Raw genomic sequence first — 20,146 nt, 5'->3', positions numbered from 1 at the left:
AAATCATAAATTTGACTGAGAAAAAATATTAAAGAAAATGAAAAGATCGGTTTCGTACCTCCGAACGAAAAATCCTGGATTCGCCATTGTACTACGCGTATTAATATAATGAGATTTGGCATTAGAACAAAATATGGAGTACATTTGAAGTATATGAAAAATGTGACGCATTTAAGTGTGGAAATGGCCAGCACACGTTCTTTCATCTAGTGAGAATGCGTTGGTTTTAATTAATTAAATTTTAGCAACGTGTTTTACAATTGCCCCTATGTTTAATGTTTTGATGCAACTATACTCAAACTTCAACTTCAACTTCGACTTCAACTTCAACTTCAGTACCAAACTGCAATTCAGTATAATTAATAATAAAGAAATAAAAAAATAGCTAAGAGCCAAAAAGCACCAGAAATTGCTTGCATCACAAATTTCTATCATAGTCAGCTGAATTAAATTATCTATATTAACATGATTGAATACAATTAAAAGTACAGAAATAAATAGAAAATGTATTATTTTATTCTACGATATTCAAGCCATAATCAACCTTTCACGAGACAAACAAAATAATAAGTACATTTTTAAATTTAAAATGAACCCAATTATTTAAGTGGGCAAGGAGAAGTGGGTAAGATGTGGTATGTATGATGGTGTACGTGCAATCATCAAATTCGTGACAATTAAGAATATAATTGGATGTATGTAGCAGTAGACATTATATAATACTACTATAAGGTGGGGGGCCAAAATGATTTATTGGTTGTGGCTTGACATATGTAGATAGGCCAACATTATTTGAGAAATAAGCAATGCATATAAAATAAAAAGATGCATCTCAAGTCAAAAAAGAGCCGACCTAACTTCTGGTTGTCTCCCACAAAAATAAATTTCATATCACCATTTTTTAAGTCAAAATTGCATCTTGGTATTTCATGGTCCATCGCCAATAACATACATTTCCACTTCCCAAAAGCCACCTCATGATCCATTGAAGTTTCAAGAAGATTCTAATCTCTAAGTTCGGTCATTAAATTTGGGAGACTTCTATTCGAATCTGCCAAAGAAGAAGTACTTTATGGAATAAACTTTGTTCTCGAATAAATATCTTCCATCGTTAAAATAAGATATACTAGTTGATAAATTTATATTTACGAATGGTAAAATATTTTACTGAATACTGAAAATGTTGCCTATATATATTATTTTGTTACATTTGAATTTTATTCTATTTCGAACTTATTCTATAGTACTCCACTTACTAGCTACTTATGGAAATTCTCTAAAAATAAAATAACATATTCAATCTCGCTTAATTTAGTTTCACTTCAATTTTATTCTTATGCAAAAAAATGACTTTAAATAATACTCCATGAGACAATGAAAATATAATATTTTGAAATGTCATATTAATACAGTTATCACTGTTATACGATTACAAATATGGAATATGAAATTGAGAACAAAATCTTCCAAGTACACAAACAAATGGGCGAGTATATCTTTATTCTTCATTCTTTAGGAATTTTGACCATGATTGTTTCCATAGATGGATAGGATAAGATATACTACTACATCAAATGGACATGTGAATTCATCCTCTCCTCTCTTACATTATGAAAAGACAGGAATCTTCCGACCACCTTTACTCTCATTTTATTGGGTTCCCCATGTTTATCACTCCTACATACTATTAATTAATAGGAGTATTCTTTATTATCAGGTCATCTAATTAATTTATATGTTTAATTTAGCATGCACTAAGTCACTCCTGCACAAATTTTTTAGGTAAAAACTTTGCCTGCTATAACAGGAAAGAATTGCCCAATTCTATTCCACCAGATATATTGTATTTTAGAATTTAATCAAAACCACCATAAATTGGACATACTAAAAATTTAGAGCATCAACACTGTTAAAGTTAGGATAAAATCTAAAGCTTCATGCCTTGTTGAATTGGTGGAGCGATATCAGCAGCAGCCTTTCGTTTTTGCCTCTCCAAATTTGCATGCCATCCTACAAATTAAATTCATTTTTTCCCAATTCAAACACACATTAAATGTAAAATTAATCATTCAAATGAAAGGAAAAATATACGTACCGATAGATAAATCAAGTCCTCGATTTTCGAGTTCGCGATACTCTTGGCATAATGAACATGTTTCACAACACAAATGCACACAACAATCCGTGCAAGGCTGCTCTTCCAGAAAATATTGGCCCCTCAATTTTGATCGATAGAAACACGAGTATAAGCAAGAGCATCCACTCATGCAAAATATCATCGAGTATAATGCCCCACTCACTCCACACGCTGTTAATTTTAGCATATTAGTTACATTTTTATCAATTTGATCAAGAAAACTAGAATGATCAATTGTTTGGCTCACATGTTGACCCTCTGTCCACAATTTCTGCAATCCGGCCGAATGCCACGCACGGACAAAAACATGTTAGGCAACCTGTGCAGTGACGGAGACAGAACTTCAAATGCATTTCCAACAATTAAAGAGAAAATACATTGAGTACAAACAATTCTTTATTAAATTGACAAGTTAGAGATGTAATTCAAACAAAATCAAATTAAATTACTAATACTTCATGACGTTTATGCATGTAAGAAGAGCAAATATGGATTTTTCAGGCAATTTATATCAGAAAATATATATTGGACGTTACAAATGCTAAAGTTGTGGCAACAATCACAGAGGCCAGTCGACCACGGAACAGGAGCGTGAAGGTTCAAACTCGAAGCGGCACGAGGCTGATTTAAAGGAACACCGGTGGCTGGCGGTGGTGCCGGAGGAGCTGACGGCGGCCTCATCTTGACTTTTTAATTATTATTATTATTATTATGATGATGAGGTAGATAGCGTCGGAATATATTATAGGGAGGAAACCGTTCGTGATTTATGGCACTTGGCGGTTCTTTAATTAACCGCTTCTTTCTATAATTACTTTCATTTAAGAGTAAATTCAATCAAAAACTATGGCATATTAGCAACTTGGAAAATTAGCCTAAAATTTCATTAAAAATTTAGATTTCTTTGCAACTATTCAATTCTTTTTTTTATAATAGTAGCTGGAAACGTTAATAATAGTGAATAAATTTTAATTTTGTGAGTTTTCCAATTTAATTCTAAAATTGTGAACAATCCAAAATTTTGACCAATAAATGTGCCCCATATTTTACACATCAAATCCCTGGTTACTATTAGCACCTTTTCTGAGGTAACATCATTTTTTTAGACCCTATTTATTGAGATTTCATATCATATTATAAGTTATAGTCCCAAAACAAAAATTCATATTAAAATTTCAAGTAAGGTTGAGGGATATGGAAAATGGAGTACAAGCATGAAACGTTTTAGATATTTATTAAGTAGGAGTATAATAATAAATCAATCATCATCATCATCATCAATTAAGCAATAATATAAAAAAAGAAAACTATTTCCTGCAATCGCGGTATTCAAACTTGGCGCCTTGATGTTGCGGTATGAAAACTCCGGTCCCCACATTTGGCGCCGGAAAATAAGTCGGCGGCGGCGGTTTGACGGCTTTCCGGCACACCGACCAATCGTAGTAGCTTCTGCGGCTCAGCAGCAATCTAGTCTCATCAGTTATCAGACTGGAATCCTTGGATTTACGCGGCTTGAGTTCATCGGCGTTGACGTCGTCGATCAGCCGAACAATCTCCCGTTCCAGTTCTAGATAAAATGTGTCGTTTTCATAACCCTCGTACTTTGCTCTGCTGCTCTCGGCTTTCGCTTCCATTTCTTTTTTATTTTCCTTTGATTATTGAAATTGTTGAGGTTGGGAGAGATTGTGGGGCATGATTGATTATGGTGGGAAAATGTTTAAATAGAGACGAAGTAAAACTGCTGATTAAGAATGTGGATGGTTTGAATTGAATCCTATTTACAAGAGGTGGAACAGATGTGATGAATTTTGGAATATAGATACATTGAATTTGATGATATCAATTTTGTGGCTTCAAATTAGTACAAGAGTTGAACTATTTGATGTTTCTGCAACGTTCATGCTGCATTTAGTGCATTGAAGGATCTTGAGGTTTATATAGAATTTTTTTAATATTGACTTATTAGCATAACATAACTGTATAGTGCTGGATACTTCAAACATCTAGTATTTGAATTTGAATTTTATTTATGAATTATTCAGTGAATGTAAAGCTCGTTGGCGTGGGCTCGTAGGGCCCTAATACTTTCAAAGGGTATTTTAGTAATTGTAGATTAAATTTATAAATTTGTAATAATATATATGAGTATTATTTAATTAATTAAATTTGAGAGTTAGTAATTTGTTACATGCTAAAGTTTTAATACTATGAGTAGCTCATTTTTGAATTGTTACTCCATTACCCTTTGTTTTAATAATAACTCATCAAATTATAATAAAAATAGGAATTTTTAAGAATTTGTTAAATTTATAAAGGTTGAACTATTTTTTTTTTAATTTTGATTTAAAAAGAAATTTTGTTCGGGAAGAGATGACATTGTTATGGGCTTTCGACATGAAAGATATAACTGTTAATCTGTCATTTAAGTGGCAAAGATAAGGGCGCCCTATAACGGTCGTTAAACATATCAAGGAATTTATATTATTTGTGCGTGGTACAAATACTAGTATTACGAAACTTGTGTTATATTGTAGTTGTTTCATTTGCGTGGAGTGTACTACTCTAATTAACACATCTATGTCCCAAAATACAGTGTACTTTTCAAAATATACAAAAAATCAAACGTTGACCATATTATCAACATTAACTTAAAAACAATAGTGATGCGTGTACTCTACTCACATAATACACTATCTAACTTTTTGTTAAAACTTGTATCATATCAAAATATGTGCACAATTTTTCAAAATATGGAGTAGTATAATTTTCTACAAGAAAAAGAAAAGCTCGTTATTAATATGGATAAAGAAGGAATAAGAATTTTACAGCTTTATGAGCATCCCCATCCGTGCTTTTAGCTAAGAGCACGGAAGTGGGCCCGGACCCACTTTTACTCCTTGTCCTTAACTAAGAGCATAACACTCACATCCGTGCTCTTAGCTAAGGACAAGCTCAAAGGTCCCACCATTCCATTATTCAATTTAAATACTCTAATTATTAAAAACATTTCTACATTATAAAAATACATTCAAAAATAAAAATTACATAATTAAAATCCTAGAAAATAAAAAAAATACATAATTAAAATCCTACAAAGATGAGAATATGAGAAAAAAGATGAGAGAATGTAGATGATAAAAAAAAGATGAGAGAATGTGATTTTTTTTGTGTTGAAGTGGAGGTATTTATAGATGAAAATGTGAATTTTGGTGAAAAAAATTGAAAAATAAATTAAAAGTGGGTAGAAAACGAATATAATTTTTTGGAAAGTGGAAAAATATTTTTTTTTATTTAAAAACATTTTTTTAAATAAATTTTGAATTTTAAAAAAATAAAAATAAAAAATCGAATTAGCCGTTGGCCAATCAGACGTTGCCACGTATGGGTGCTCAGCGGCACGGACGTGCTCTTAGCTAAGAGCATGTCCGTGCCGCTGGCACGGACGGACGAGCTGCAGCGGCGGACGGACGACGGGTGCTCAGCGGCACGGACGGACGGACGGTGCTAAGAGCACCGCTGCGGATGCTCTAAGATGAATTGTACTATACCAGGGATGTTTGGATTGCAATATTGTATTTCGTGATTAAATATGTAGTGTGTTTTGTTCATGAGATTCAATCTAAAATGGATAATCATGTAATAATTAGTCACAGCTAACCCTCCAACTAAAATAATAGCACAACTCGATTTTATTTAGGAAACCGACCACCACTTATATATGTATCAAATGGAATTGTAAAAAGAAAGGGAAAAAAATATACTCCAAATAGAAATAAGATGTTGATATTATGCTGTCTTTAGGCTTTTGCTGGATAAAAATAATGAAATATGCTTATTTGGCTGAACATTGTTCCAACTTCTAAGTTCTAACCATGCCGAATTCATATTGCTAATTTTGAATCTTTTTTTGTCTGATTATTGAATTCTTATAGCCTCCACATTAAAAACAACAAACATTTCAGCTCTTCATTAGTAATCATCAAGAAGATAATTATATTAGTACTACTAGTTTACATCACAACTTTAGGTTGAACCATCTGTCCCATAATTTTTAAAATTAAAATATAAAATCATAAATTTTCATTTTTATATAATTGTCCTACATACAATGGTCAAAATCAAAATTAATATATTAATAAAATCAAATAATGTGATAACCAAATTGAACGACGTTCTTATAGTTTGAGTCTTACTGTGAGAAATTTTTAATTATTATATCACATTTCAGTTTCAAAATTCATAATATTGGTTGAGCATTCAGTGAATATGCCACGAAGAAGAGTCGAACAAGACCATTGATTGCGAAATCAGAAGGTATTAGATAATTCCATAATAATTACCAGTAGTACATTCGTAGAATAGTCAATTATGAAGTGTTGACTTGACTTTGACTGACTGAAGACTAGACTACATTTACTTGGTACGTACAATTGTTTCATATGTGAATATTATAGCAATAATAATATGTAGTCTAATTAATTGTTTTCAAATCTAAATTGAATACATTATTATTGAAGCCACTATTTTTGCATACTAGAGTACTAGTATAAATTAGGTGTGGCAAAATACGAGATTAAATTATCACTAGGAGAATCTGATTTCGTCAAAATACTCTCTCTAACTCATTTTCATATTGATTTGTTAAATCATTATGATTATCATTTCGTTTCAATTAATCAATACTCCTAATCTGTCTTTTCTGTGAAATATCTCTAGCACTTCAATTCGCGATGCGTCATCATCGGTAATTAATTTCTACTTAATGGCGAATCCACGGTTCCTTGTTTAAATTATACACGCCACTTTCAAAGTAATATAAGCATAGTCCAATAAATAATGATCATTAATAAGAAACAAGAAACAAAGTAACGCAAAAAGTGATACAGATGCATACAACACGTAAAATGTGGCAATGATCGATTAGGTCCAGAGTTTTATGAATCAAAAGATGAAAATTACTAATTCAGGATATTTGACACTGAAATTGCCCATTTAACACTCAAACATAATCCAATCTTCCAACATTTCATTTATTTTTATGTTTCCAACATTGTTGAGCTGAAACTTTTTTCTTAATTATCTTTATAGATTTATAAAAATATAATTAAAGTAAATAAACCAATTCCAAGCGTTAAATCGATGTTTTTTGTATTTTTTTTACAAAAAAAGATTAAAAATGTAACTGAATTAATAAAATACTCGGTACTAAGTAGGTATGGTTCGAGTACACAACCGTAAAATTCGGGGTAAACGATGATAATTGAGTTGTATGTCTAAAAAATCATATCTTTATTCCAATTGAAACCTCTTACTGTGTAATAATGGAGTAATACTTTTAGTAGATTTTATCTCATTTGTATATTTGAAATTATACAAAACCTCATACTATGCAACGTATGCCACCGGTTCAAGTACGTCGGTTTTGTTTCCAAAAACTTGAAACCATAAAGACCCAACAAAGCAAATGACAGCTCGAGTTTTGGTCTAAACTTGATAGTTTTCATCGACATTTATCAGTTTTTTAGCGTTATTCACTGTTTTTCACGTTTTTCTAGCTTTTTCGATTATTTCTTATCTTCGACAAAAATTGGTAACAATCGATTACGATTCCAAATTTAGAACTGATGATACGATTATGATTTTAACCAAGCATTCTTAGTGCAAGGAATTTTCAATTTTTTCATGACCCACATCACACGATGTAATATGGAAAAATCATCATTACTTCGAAGATACTATTATTTCTACTATTGTATATGGAATTTTCCAAGTGTGACTAATAGTTCAACGCGTTTTAGACCCAAAATAGACCCGGTAATGAAAATTCGGCACTAACATTCACTTTAAATCAAAAACATTAAATAAATTACTAAATTACAAATATTGGAATTTTCCTAGCAAATTGCATCCAACTAGATGGAGACGACTCCATTCAATATTGACTCAGCAAACCAACTTTTACACGCATTCACACTCATATATATATATGACAACACTTTTGCCTAAGTTAAACCAAAACACAGAGCAAATCACTCAAAAATCATTACCAAGATTCCTCAATGGATTTTCAGTTAGACGAGTTCGAATACGAGGATGATGTTTTCTATAGTGAACTAAGGAAACAAGTCATGCAACTCACAGCCGAAGACGAAGACGACAACATCGAAGAACATGTTTGCAGAAACAAGAGTTTGAACACGGTGGCAGCCCGGAAAGAAGGCCTTAACGACAGCCGTGGCTATTATGACTGGCACGAGATGGCTGCACCTGCGTTTATCATGAATTTGTGGAGAACCGGAAACGGGACTGGTGTTTTCATCCCACAAATTGTGCAGTCAAAGAAAAAGAACAGATCAAGTATGTATGATATAAACTTATGTTTTCTACAGTAGTACTTTATTACATTCATCATGTTCTGTAATAACCAAATTTGTTGTTTTGTATGGCTGCAGGGAGGAAGAGGAACGAAAGAGGACGAACATACAAGCGCGTGGAGCAAAACTGATGATCGGAAAATATTTGTTTGATTCTTTTATTTAAGGATATGTAAATAGAATCAAAGTCTCTCATGTGTTGGGAAATATATACCAAAATCTTCTCTAAATAAATGATTGTTTGAGATCATGCGTTTGTAACACTTATCAATGTATATATATTTAGACATATTATGACAATGATCATGAAGAAAAATCATTAAATTGCGTGGGAGAAATGATTCTTAGATACAGAAAAGGTTTTATAGTTAAGCCACTGATCAACAAGCCTCACTAGAAAAAGCTTTACTTACATGGCGAGTAGGCAAAGCAGCCATGACGAACATGAGAATACGAGAGATCATTCCTTAGGGCGTGCTAGCCACAGCGAGCTCAGGGCTCGGAGCCTTGATCTGTAATCGCTGATGGCTAGAAGGGCACGGGCAGCTTGGCGGGTTGTTAGTATTCGTTGCAGTTGTTGCAGTGTCTGCTGTCTCAGGAGATCGGCCTGTTCGTGTAAATTCGTTGCGCGTTTAGAATTTTTTTAGAACACGGAAAGTTTCTGTAATTGGAAAGGGAACTTACCTGATGAAGGAAATTCTCGAGTGTGGCAAGCTTGGTCATGGCAATGGCCATCTGCCCCATGTAGTCGGCCACGTTTACAGAGTTACGGGGGGCGAGGGCATTTGTGGAAAGTGTCTCGACGAGCGACTGTTGCAGAGCTTCCATCCCTTGAGACAAGGCATCCTCAGCCTGTTGGGAGGATTGCTGCAAGTTGCAAATCCCCACCAACTGTGGCTCTGTTAAAGGCTCGATTTGATTTCCGAGTATCTATAATTTCACAAACAAACGTTGGGAAACGAATGAGATTCCGTTGAAAAATATGCTAATAAGAGCATTAGATCACACCTTGAGAATCTCAGAGCAGCGGAATCCTCCCAACCACATGAAGCACCTCTCAGCCGGAGTCTTCCACATGCCGGAGAGTAAGTGGAAGACGTCTGCTTTTGCACCAACGCTCTTAAGACGGAATATCTCATCATAATGAGACATCACATCCTCAACAAGAAGCCGGAGTTCACAGTCAGCAACATGAGAATTTACAGCAGCTCTGAGATCGTTGACCAGCCGATGGTGTTCATCAAGCCATCTAGCATAATCTAGGTCGAATGCCAAAGCACCTACATTCATGCAATTTGATCAGATACAGTTTTCATATTTTGGCCAATCAATGTCTAAATGAAGAGCAATAACTTTTCAACTTACCATTTCCACCAAGAGAATGATCTGCACGATATCCGGATGCAGCAAACACACCCTGCATTATTTAGTATTTAGTGAAGCAACACATCTTATTTGGGATAAAGATCAACACAAATTAGTTCCCAAAAGACATCGTTCGAACTCTTATATTGCCTTACCTGTTGCCGCACTTTTTTCAGCTCCTGCTCTAGTTGCGTGAGCTTCAGCCGACTACTCTCAAGCTGTTGAACATAGGCCTTAACCAAAATCCAATACTAGATGTTAGGAGATTGTAATTAAGATCATCAGATGGTGTGGATAGAGAAAGAGAAAAGGCCAAATATCAGCTATTTGTTTGGAGAAGTCTTGAGGTAAAACAAGAAACATAGTTTCCATACTAGTTTTAGTGGTAAGACATCTTACAGGATAACTAGATACCATAACAATTAGACACCATGGAAGGGTTATGCATATAAAAATTCCCGGTTAAAGAATAATCATAAAATGTTCAAACGATTTAATTTACTTTTTTTCTCATTCGGCTCTTCCTTGCTGCTTCACGATTCTGAGCTAGCCTACGCAGTGCCTGGACCAAAGGCAATGTAAACAAATTATTGTCACATAAAGAAACACTATACCTGACTATATAACGAGTCAGAAATAGCAAAACAACGACCTTTTGGTCTCCGATTTTTCCATTCGATTGGTCCAATGAGTCCATGCCCATCAATCTTTCATTGTGCACTCCAGGATACTGAATTGTACAACCAAATTAACTAGTCAGGCAGCTGGAATTAATGTCACTTCCAATAAAAATTTTCTCAAAATTAAAGCATAACTAACTATATCATTCAAAATCATAATATCAAATTAAAAATTTGGAAAATAGTAGTATATGGTTAATCCAGATCTTTACTGCAAAAGAATGACTTCAAGTTCCAACATAATACTAATGTTTCAGTAGAAAGTTGTGAATTACATGACTACTACAAGTCAGACATATTTTTGAAAGAAGACAAATTTGACACCCATCTGCAGTTTTTTACTTTGGCTTCAAATAATTGACCAAACATGTGAAAATTTCTAAAACTAAGTAAGGAAAGAATCAACTTTCCCACATATTATGGAAGCAAGAAACAGGTAGTGAGATGAAGAGGGAAAAGGGACCTGGTTTTTATCATCAGTGTCTGTAGAAGTGTCAGTCTGCTGGCTATGATCTGCCACCACCCCTGAATCACCCCAGTTTTCAAACTGACCATTTCCCATAGCACCACCACCACCACCGCCGCCGCAGACACCCATGATTGTTCCCTTGTGTGAGATGAACTGGCTTGAATCAACCCCTGTTGCTGATGAAACCATCTCTGCTGAACCCAAGCTCTGTAAAAACACAACACATTCAACACATCTTCTACACAGATAGAGAGAGAGAATTTGTGTATAGAGCTTTGAGTGTTGGAGATGTGGAAGAAGAGACATACGTTGTTGAGGCCACCAAACTGCAAGTTACTAGACACAACAGAAACATTGCTTGCCTTCAAATCATTGTACATTGAGGCTATTTGAAACAGAAGGTTTATGTTTATGTTAGTTAGAAACAAGTTGTCACACACACATACACACACAAACTCAAACATCAGCTCACTTCTGCTTAAGTTAATAGTATCATCATGATGAAACCCATTTCCAGCCGACTGCTCGAGCTCCCCAAGGTCCGAAAAGCGTCCCCCATTTCTACCACCTTCTTCACCCCTACAAACACAAAAAGTTTCACCAAACCACACATGCAGCCATATTGAACAAAGCACAGGGAAAAGAGTGCACAAAGCCATTTTAAATGAAGACATGCAAACACTAAAAAAAGCAAGCATCTTTGAGAACCTGAGGTAAAAGGGTGACTGAGAGTGGCAATAGACATCAGAGCTGGTGAGAGCAATAGCCTGTGATACAGAAGACTTGAAGCTATGCATTGTTTCTAAGAAGTTGCACAAGAATGAGGGAGTGGGAGAGAAGAAGCAGAAACGGCTACCGAAACAAAGAGGAAAAAGTTAAAGAAAGAAAATCTTGAGCATATCTTTGGCAGAACAAGGTTGGTTTTTTTTGAGTCAATGAGAAAAGATGGATACAAATACAATCTTTACCCTTTATTACACCCTGGCCCCTTCCCCTTCTTTCAGCTCCAGCCATGCCAACTTCACTGTAAATAGTATACCCATCATTTACCATTTCAAGCATTCGATTTCATATTTAATCTCTCTCTTTCATTAACAAAGTTATGTTATGGAGTAGTACACATTTAATATAGTTCGCCTTGCCCACATGCATTTCTTCTTCGATTTTTAAAATTTATAAGAATTTTTTAAAAAAAAACATGGAATTTGCCGTAAATACATGGGGAAGTGAGTTAAAAATGAAAGATAAGAGCATTGGGAAAAGTAGAAATAAAATTGAATTTTGTTAGGAGAAGAAATAAATGGAATTAATTGTGGAGGTTTTGCTTGGAAGTAAGACCCTGCAAGATGCAGCGACGTTTGCATGTGTTTGATAAATTGGAAGGGACCCAGCTCAGCCTCCTCCTCTCTGACACCGCAGCCCTTATATGTCACTGTTTATCATACGGCCGCGCCACCGCCGGAGCAGCCCTCCCCTGCTCTTTTTCTCTCATTTTTCATTTATTCACTCTTTTCTCTCATTTTTTATTTATTCACTTTTAAATATGCAAATATTTTCCTTATAATTTATCAATTTTATATTCCTCTCGTAAAAATGGATTTTTTTTGGAGATATAATGAATTTTAATGTAAAATTGATTAGTAAAAGAAAGAGAAGCAGAAAAAATTACTATTGAAATAATAGTACTAGTGTTATTGTATAGTTAGATTCACATTATTAAGTGTAATAATGTGCATTGGAAATATTTTTCAAAATAGGAGAAAATAATTTTGGTGAAAACAAAATGACAAAAGAAGACTATCATTTGAAGAAGAAAGTATTAATATGATATTATACTACTAGCCTTACTTATAAATATTATCTAATTTACCTAATACTACTTCTCTGTCCCAATAAAAACAACTCATTTTTATTTCTGATTTGTTTCAATCAAAATGGTTCATGACTAAAGTAAAAATAATTTTATATTTATTGTATTCTCTCCCCACTTTACATATAAAATAAAAATATACAGTATAAAATTTTATGCCCCAAAACAGATGTCATGTTCCTTAAGAGGAAATGTAAATTATTTATGTAAAAATGGTACTCCATATAAATTTAAGGGAGTGTGGTATGTTTATGGAAAACAATTGGAATTTGTTTTTAATTTTTTAAAAAATGTAGTCAATTTACATAGTGGTGTCTACAATCGAGCTTTGTCATACCGACTCGCTGAATTAGTAGCATGCAAAACGAAAAACACAAAAAAGTCGTAAACTAATGGAAACCAACAGAAAAAAAGGAAAAAAAACAAAAAAAAAGGTTATAAATACAAATAGTAGTACTCCATAAAACTCACGTAAATGCTTACGATTACTGAATTGAAGATCGGATTAGTAACCTCCAACATATTACTATTGCAAATTATAATGTGAACAAAAAGAGTAGCTATAGTCCCGTCGTGACATTTATTCAAAGAAAGTAATTTGCCAACCGAATTGGATTTTGCTCTATTATTTAATCATAGAATTTGTTATTAATGAGCATGTCATCACAGCTTACGACTCCAAGTGAATTTTAAATCCATTTTTGCGTCATGTGCATCAAATCAAATTTAATACTAATGTTCAATTAAAAGTCGCCACCCAACTGTCCCTAAGAATAAAAAATTAATATTTCATCATTCATTCGTGAAATCAAAGCCTAAAGGTATGCTCAATTAAAAAAATTCTCGGTTTATCTATAATACTCCCTCCGTCTCATGTTGTTTGCACTTTTACTTTTCGGCACATCACAAACTCCTTACATTATTTATAGTTTAAGTTAGAATTAATGCATTTAATTAATATGTTAGTTTAAGTTAAGAGGTCCTTTATTAAGTGACGTCTCATTACACTTAAAATTCTAATTTAATTATAAAAAAAAATCAATCTCAAATTTATGGCCTAAAATGAAAAATGCGAGTAGCATGGGACGGAGGGAGTAGTATACCTTGAAATATGAATAGATAAGTATCTTTGGATAAACTAAACAATTTTTGAGATGAAATAACTTTGATCACGTGCAGCCTCGCCCCCACCGACAGATTATCTTGCAAGAGATATGAAAAGAGGGAGCACCATCAGTAGTAGTTGAGATTTTATTAACTAAGGGACAATAAAGTCCTGCTATAGTAACATTCAAAATTTCAATTTGTCCTATTCCATTATTGAGCTACAAGTAAAACCAACATACATAAATGTAATTACATAGATATGCTATACCAGCCCAATTGTGTTTGGGCGATATATAGATCAAATGAGATCCTATATGGAGTTAAATAAAAAAATTAAGCATATTGGGAATATTTATTATAATCCTGTTAGTATTTTTCATGTCAAGCCCTTCACAACATACTCCCTACTAATCCCGGTCACGAACACGAGAACGATCATCCTCGTGGACAGTACTATAGTATCAATCAACCACGAGGACAAAGCAAAAAAATAATAAAGGAAAAAACATGATTCACAGTGATGGATATGGAAAAGGGCAAACATGCTTATGTTAGGGCAGTACATGTTGAGTTTTATGGGCCTTAATGGGTTAATAGTACTGGCCCATTGTACTTTACGGCATAATATTTAATGGCGTTGTTAAGATATAAACTGAGATTGAAACAGTATAAAAATTATATTTGGAGGAAGTCTCTACTTTGATAGTAGTCAAAATGGTTACTATCAATGGTCTATACAAAGTCGAAAAGATGTTATCATGATGCTAGATTACTTTAAATCAAATACTTTCCGAAGTCATAAATCACGACGATTCTTCCTTATTGAGGAATATTACAGTCTTTACGATCTCAAAGCATTTAAACCTGACAGTATTCACCATAAAGCATGGCTAGCTTTCCTAGACAAATGGAATAAGTTGATGATATAGTCCACCTTTCTTCTACAGCATAATTTTTACTCGTTAACAAAAGTCTTTAGGGCATCTACAATGGGGCGGACGATGAGTTAATCATCACCCGCGGACGATTCGCCAGCGCTCGATATATCGTCCGCGAATGAAGCGCGGACGATGCTCACGCGTTTTGTGTTTTTTGTTTTTGATTTTTTTCCAAATTTTTTTCTTATTTAAACACTACAATTCTCTACCATTTCACACTCCAATTTTACATCTCTTCAATTTCTTTTCAGTCATTCTCTCTCCATCATCTCAAAAATAAATCCCGACGACTACGATTTGAGTACATCGGATGGTTGCGGTGGGCAATCGTGAAAGGTCCGGCGCGTTTCTGGTACAAGGAAGTCATCGCCGACGTCATGTATGCGTGCATCGTCATGTATGCGTGCATCATCATGCATAACATGTTAATCGAACAAGAAGTTGGACATGTCACCGATTGAGTGGATGATGAAGCCGGATCTAGCTCCAGCACGGCGACCTCGCCGTCACTCGAGGATTACCGATGGGCTTTGGTGAGGTTCTACAGCGACAGGCCTCAATGCACAACCAACAAGACTATACTTAGCTCATGACCGACATGATTGAAAAGTTTGGAACCGCAACCGCCGTTGAGAATTTGTAGTTTTTTCACATTCGTAGTGTAATGTTTTAATTTTAATGAAATGAAGTTTTTTTTTAAAATTTTTGAAGTATTTAAATATTCAAATAATAGATAATAAAATGCTTAGGGCGTCGCTTAGGGCGGGCTATAGTCCGCTCCACTGCAGATGGAATAGGAGGAGAATAAAATGTTGATGTAGCGGTGCATAAGACGTCACTTAGGGCGTCGCTTAGGACGTCCCACTATGGATGCTCTTGACATATGATGGTCTGCCATATTTCTGAAGTATTTAATTTTTACTGGTTAACAAAAGCCTTTAACGTATATGATGTTGGATGAATTAAAATTAAAATAAAATAATGATATACTTAAATGCACATAAAGTAACTACTAGTACATTTAAAATTCATTAAAAAATATCTTGAAAACACCAATGTAGTTGAAAACTATTGGTAACTACTAGTGCTAGTAATCGTTCCACAGCTTTCTTTTATAACCGTCACGCCGAAGCTGTTACTCCTATACAAGAACGCACACTACTAATTACACACAACCACCATGTGGGCCCAGCCCATGGGCTTACAGTTATTAAGGCCAGGCCCACACTCACAAATCTAGATTAATTCATAGTAGCAGATGAAAAAAAGCGAGCAAAAAAAACTGATCAGGGATATAGTAATAATTAAAATAAAAATAAAAACCTAGCATTTATTGGGAGAAAATCCAATCAGAGAATTAGCGAGGTCGTAACTGACACGTGTCCCCTGCTGCTGAACATTCCCTATAATCCCCAGCGCAGACGACGTCGGCGCGAAGGCGAAGCAGAACGTCCCCGACGAGTCCACCGGAATCATGTAGTTCTTCGCCGGCAACGCCAGCTCTTTACCGTTCGAGAAGTGAAACGACACCGTCGGCACCTCCACGCTCTTTTTCGAGCTCAGATCGTAGCACGTGTCGAACAGCGCCACTCCCTCCGCCGCCGGCAGCTGCCCCGTCCCCTTCTTAAACGCGTCGCGCATCGCCTCGTACGCCTCCGTCTGCAGCCTCGTCACCGCCGTCCCGGAGTCCACTATCACGCCGCCGTTGCCGCTCTCCTCGTTCAGCTTGAACGTCGACGCCGAGATCGCCAGCATCTCGCCGGACACGCTGATTCCGGATAGATCCACGTAGTAGAACGTGTCCAGCTTAGGGTTCCGGACCAGCGGCGCCGTCACGGCTCCCGCGGGCGCCGGGGAATTGAAATCGAGAGTGGAGGCGGAGTCGGAATCGCGATCGACGAGGCAGTAGGAGAAGGAGGTGGCGTTGATTTGAGAGGGAAACGAGAGCTTTCCGCCGCCGAGGCCGATTAAACCGGCGGCGCCGACGAATAGACCTTCGTTGTTGTGGCCGCAGCCGATTGCGATGTTGTCGACGGCTTGAGATCCGCCGAATGTGACGGTTTCCGTGACGAAATCGCCGACGGTGTAGGAGCCGTCGCCGTAGGAGACCTCGTAGAGGCAGGTGTCGTTGCGGCACTCGGAGACGTCGAGCGACCTGCATTGCTGAGTATCGCACGTGAGCGGCGTGAAGGAGGAGGACAGAAGCGGGTCGAAAATCGGGTCGGCCTGCTGGTAACAGTCTGCGCAGGGTGCGCATTGCACCCAGTTGACGTCACTCCCCGTGTCCAGCACCATGTACGCCTGAGTCGCCGGCTTCCCCACTCCAACTCGGCTGAAGTACTCGCCGCTCCCCTGGCTCGTGCCGGAGATCACCGGCCCCTCCAGCTTCTCCGTCTCCAACTCCGCCTCCAGAGGCGTCAGATCTGCCTTCAAAATCCCCAAACTCGCCAGATCTAGCCGAGTCTGAATCGCCTTGACTCGGGCCGAGTCACGACCGAGTCGCGCCACCGTGAGCGCCTTATAGCTCTCCTCCGTCGTTCCACGGACCGACAGGCGCGGGTGGAGGTCGAAGCTAAGCGGGGAATGGGGAGAAACCCTAGTACGCCGGTGGTGTACCTCGTGCATTGAGGGTAGTACGCTTCGTGAGAACAAGCCCTGGGTCTTTGAAATCGAGGCGGAGACATCGAGGAAATTGGGGTCGGAGTTGGGCGGGAGTGTTCTGGAGGCCGCGAGGACGGTGAAGAATGCGAAGAAGACGGCGAGTTTCTCCATTGTTAGAGAAGGTGGAGGAAGAAGAAGATGATAATGGAGGAATGTGAATCAATTGTATTTATACAGACAGTGATAAAGACAGTCACGCGGGATTTGTTGGGGGAGACAAAGCTGCGAGAAGCTTTGAATGTGAGGATATAAAATAGGTTTAGGTAGTATAAGGTGTAATTAGATTTTGGGAGAAACAAATTTCACTACTTTTGCATGAGCTTTGATTTCTAATTAGTGTCATGTCATGAAAAGAGACTCACACTCACTATGAATTATTGTAATTAACCAAATCATAATTCGGTTTTAATAATTTGATGAGAGTGAGAGAGAGGCATTTGAGCAGTGATTGTGGGAGCGGTGTTATGATTAATGAGCACATTAAGGCGGATTGGTGAAGGGGGGAGAGGTGGGGCCTACATGTGGGTCAAAAGATTGGGATTTTATAAATAAATTTTCTTTTTTATTATCACGAGATGGCTGCTTTATCTTTTTCTTTTCTGCTTTTTTTAATAGCCTTTTTTCTTTAAATAATTCAACTAACCTAATTTATGTCGATACAAAATGTGCAAAATTTCTCTACTTCGCTCTCACATAAACTAGGATGCGGCGGAGTGTCCGCAGGGGCTTAGCGCAGTTAATTCCGGGGAACAGATATTGCTACAAGGAGCTGGGTTCGAATCCCACTACTGGCGTGTGGGAGCTTCCATCTCTCAGGAATAAGTGTGAGGCCCTGGGAGATGGGCTCCTGTCAGGACAGTGGGTTGAAGGCCTCCTCTCTAACGGGCCGCTGTGTACCCTGATTGAACCCCCTCACAAACTGTCGGGCCAGGGTGTGGGAGCGGCCAGGGTGACCGCATCACCTTTTTGCTACAAGGATGCGGCGGAGTAATATTTACTTATGCATTAGTATTAATAGACATTAATTTACGTTTACTGGGATCTACGAATCATAAACAAACTTGTTTTATCCATTGTAACGTGAACTGCTCTTCAATAAAATTGAAAAGCATCGACTAATGACTATAAGTCCATATAAAGCTAGTGAATAATTTTTTTAATTTTTTCTTATAGTACACAATAATTTGTCCACACCGTACATATATGGGGTCATAATTTACTTTTTCAATCACACTACCACTTTTTCAATGTCTTTGATTTGGTTTGCCGTGGGATGGCAAAATGGTGGACCAAATGAGTTTAAATAGGTGAACTACCCATAATTGTATCAACTTTTTGGGTTTGCACTTATCATTGTTGCAAGGAAATTGATCATCGTTGATTAGTCAAACAATTGACCTACCACATTTCTTTGGAAACTTGTAGATCTCGTTGTTGAAGATTTACATTATTTTATGATTGAGAAATTCGCATATCAATGTTTTGAGGTGTGTATAAAATTAGTGTAAAAAAAATACCCGCACAAGTACACAACCAATATTATACTCTCAAATCAAGGGGTGCTACATTTATTTTCGTGGTATGTACAATCATGATTATCCAAATTTAATATTCTAAAATTATACAAGGGAATTGATGGGAGCATTAAAAAGTTTAGGTGGGACAAAATTTATGATACATGCCTTGCTCACGAGACTTTAAAAGCGTGCTGTTCCTATATACGATTTGACTTTCACAATTATTATGATTAGATAAATTTTTATAATATTCGTAAAAAAGAAATTTTGAAATTTCGATCAAATGAAAGTAAATGGAATATACAATTAAGTTCAATAAATATATAATCAATAGTCGTTGGAACGTATTTAATTCTTTTTTTTTTTTTTTGGAACGTATTTAATTCCCACACACGTATTGCTTGTTATGAAAAATAAATAAATCAAAGACAAAAGAATAGAGAAAAAAAATGAATAGGTCGATATCTTATCTTATGACCGTTTATGTATCTACAACAGAGTTTTGTCTCTTATCTGACGTATACAATCGTAAAATTTTTGTTGTATACACGAGACTAATTTGTCTCCATTCAATTAATATTTTTTGGTTAGTACAACCACATATGAAGAATTAAAAGTGTAAAGTGAGATTTTATAGAAGATCGCATGTTTCTCTAGAGATTTGAGTTAAATGTATACATTAGATACGTTATATCTATGAGAAAAATGTTTTGACGTGAACGCCAACTTTGAGTGCTGTTTTTTGTTTAGTACAAACGAATTAGTTTTGATTTTTAACTTATAAGTAATTTGTGAAATTAAATAGATAAAATGAAAAACTAATGCGGACACTGGCTAAACGAGAAAGATACACGGATGGTGCTCGCATAAATTGAATATAAATTGGAACAAATATGAATCAACATTAATTAGCAAGCAAACAATACTCATTGGGTTGGTGATAATTCCTTAAGGCCCAAAACAAGCATTGATCAAATTTTGTATTTTTAGGCCCATAAGCCTTGCAGTCCGATTTGACCCGGTAAAAT

The 20,146-nt window shown here is 36.1% G+C and overlaps 4 protein-coding genes across 4 annotated transcripts; 1 reads left to right on the top strand and 3 right to left on the bottom strand.

Annotated features, from left to right (window-relative positions):
* Nucleotides 1-1,927: 1,927 nt before the first annotated feature.
* On the bottom strand, nt 1,928-2,818 carry LOC125206440 (cell number regulator 2-like). Its single transcript, XM_048105694.1, has 4 exons — nt 2,674-2,818; nt 2,385-2,456; nt 2,096-2,308; nt 1,928-2,010 (listed from the first exon to the last, which is right to left on the bottom strand). Exons 1-4 carry the CDS (start codon nt 2,816-2,818, stop codon nt 1,928-1,930), a joined length of 513 nt encoding a protein of 170 aa, XP_047961651.1.
* A 5,320-nt stretch (nt 2,819-8,138) lies between these two features.
* LOC125205413 lies at nt 8,139-8,761 on the top strand. The gene is made up of 2 exons (XM_048104321.1): nt 8,139-8,494; nt 8,590-8,761. The coding sequence occupies exons 1-2, from the start codon at nt 8,197-8,199 to the stop codon at nt 8,640-8,642; spliced, it is 351 nt and encodes a 116-aa protein (XP_047960278.1). The 5' UTR covers nt 8,139-8,196; the 3' UTR covers nt 8,643-8,761.
* A 56-nt stretch (nt 8,762-8,817) lies between these two features.
* On the bottom strand, nt 8,818-11,979 carry LOC125205411 (transcription factor HBP-1b(c38)-like). Its single transcript, XM_048104318.1, has 11 exons — nt 11,734-11,979; nt 11,498-11,604; nt 11,334-11,410; nt 11,020-11,232; nt 10,529-10,606; nt 10,379-10,438; nt 10,032-10,109; nt 9,877-9,928; nt 9,520-9,791; nt 9,196-9,441; nt 8,818-9,118 (listed from the first exon to the last, which is right to left on the bottom strand). The coding sequence occupies exons 1-11, from the start codon at nt 11,820-11,822 to the stop codon at nt 8,972-8,974; spliced, it is 1,419 nt and encodes a 472-aa protein (XP_047960275.1). The 5' UTR covers nt 11,823-11,979; the 3' UTR covers nt 8,818-8,971.
* A 3,956-nt stretch (nt 11,980-15,935) lies between these two features.
* Nucleotides 15,936-17,956, bottom strand: LOC125205830 (protein ASPARTIC PROTEASE IN GUARD CELL 1). Its single transcript, XM_048104981.1, has one exon. The coding sequence runs from the start codon at nt 17,710-17,712 to the stop codon at nt 16,264-16,266; it is 1,449 nt and encodes a 482-aa protein (XP_047960938.1). The 5' UTR covers nt 17,713-17,956; the 3' UTR covers nt 15,936-16,263.
* Nucleotides 17,957-20,146: the final 2,190 nt, after the last annotated feature.

This window comes from Salvia hispanica, chromosome 2 (assembly GCF_023119035.1).
Source record: "Salvia hispanica cultivar TCC Black 2014 chromosome 2, UniMelb_Shisp_WGS_1.0, whole genome shotgun sequence".
Classification (NCBI taxonomy): Eukaryota; Viridiplantae; Streptophyta; class Magnoliopsida; order Lamiales; family Lamiaceae; genus Salvia; species Salvia hispanica.
Note: the sequence above shows the minus strand (reverse complement) of the source record. Positions and strands in the feature narration are given on the sequence as shown.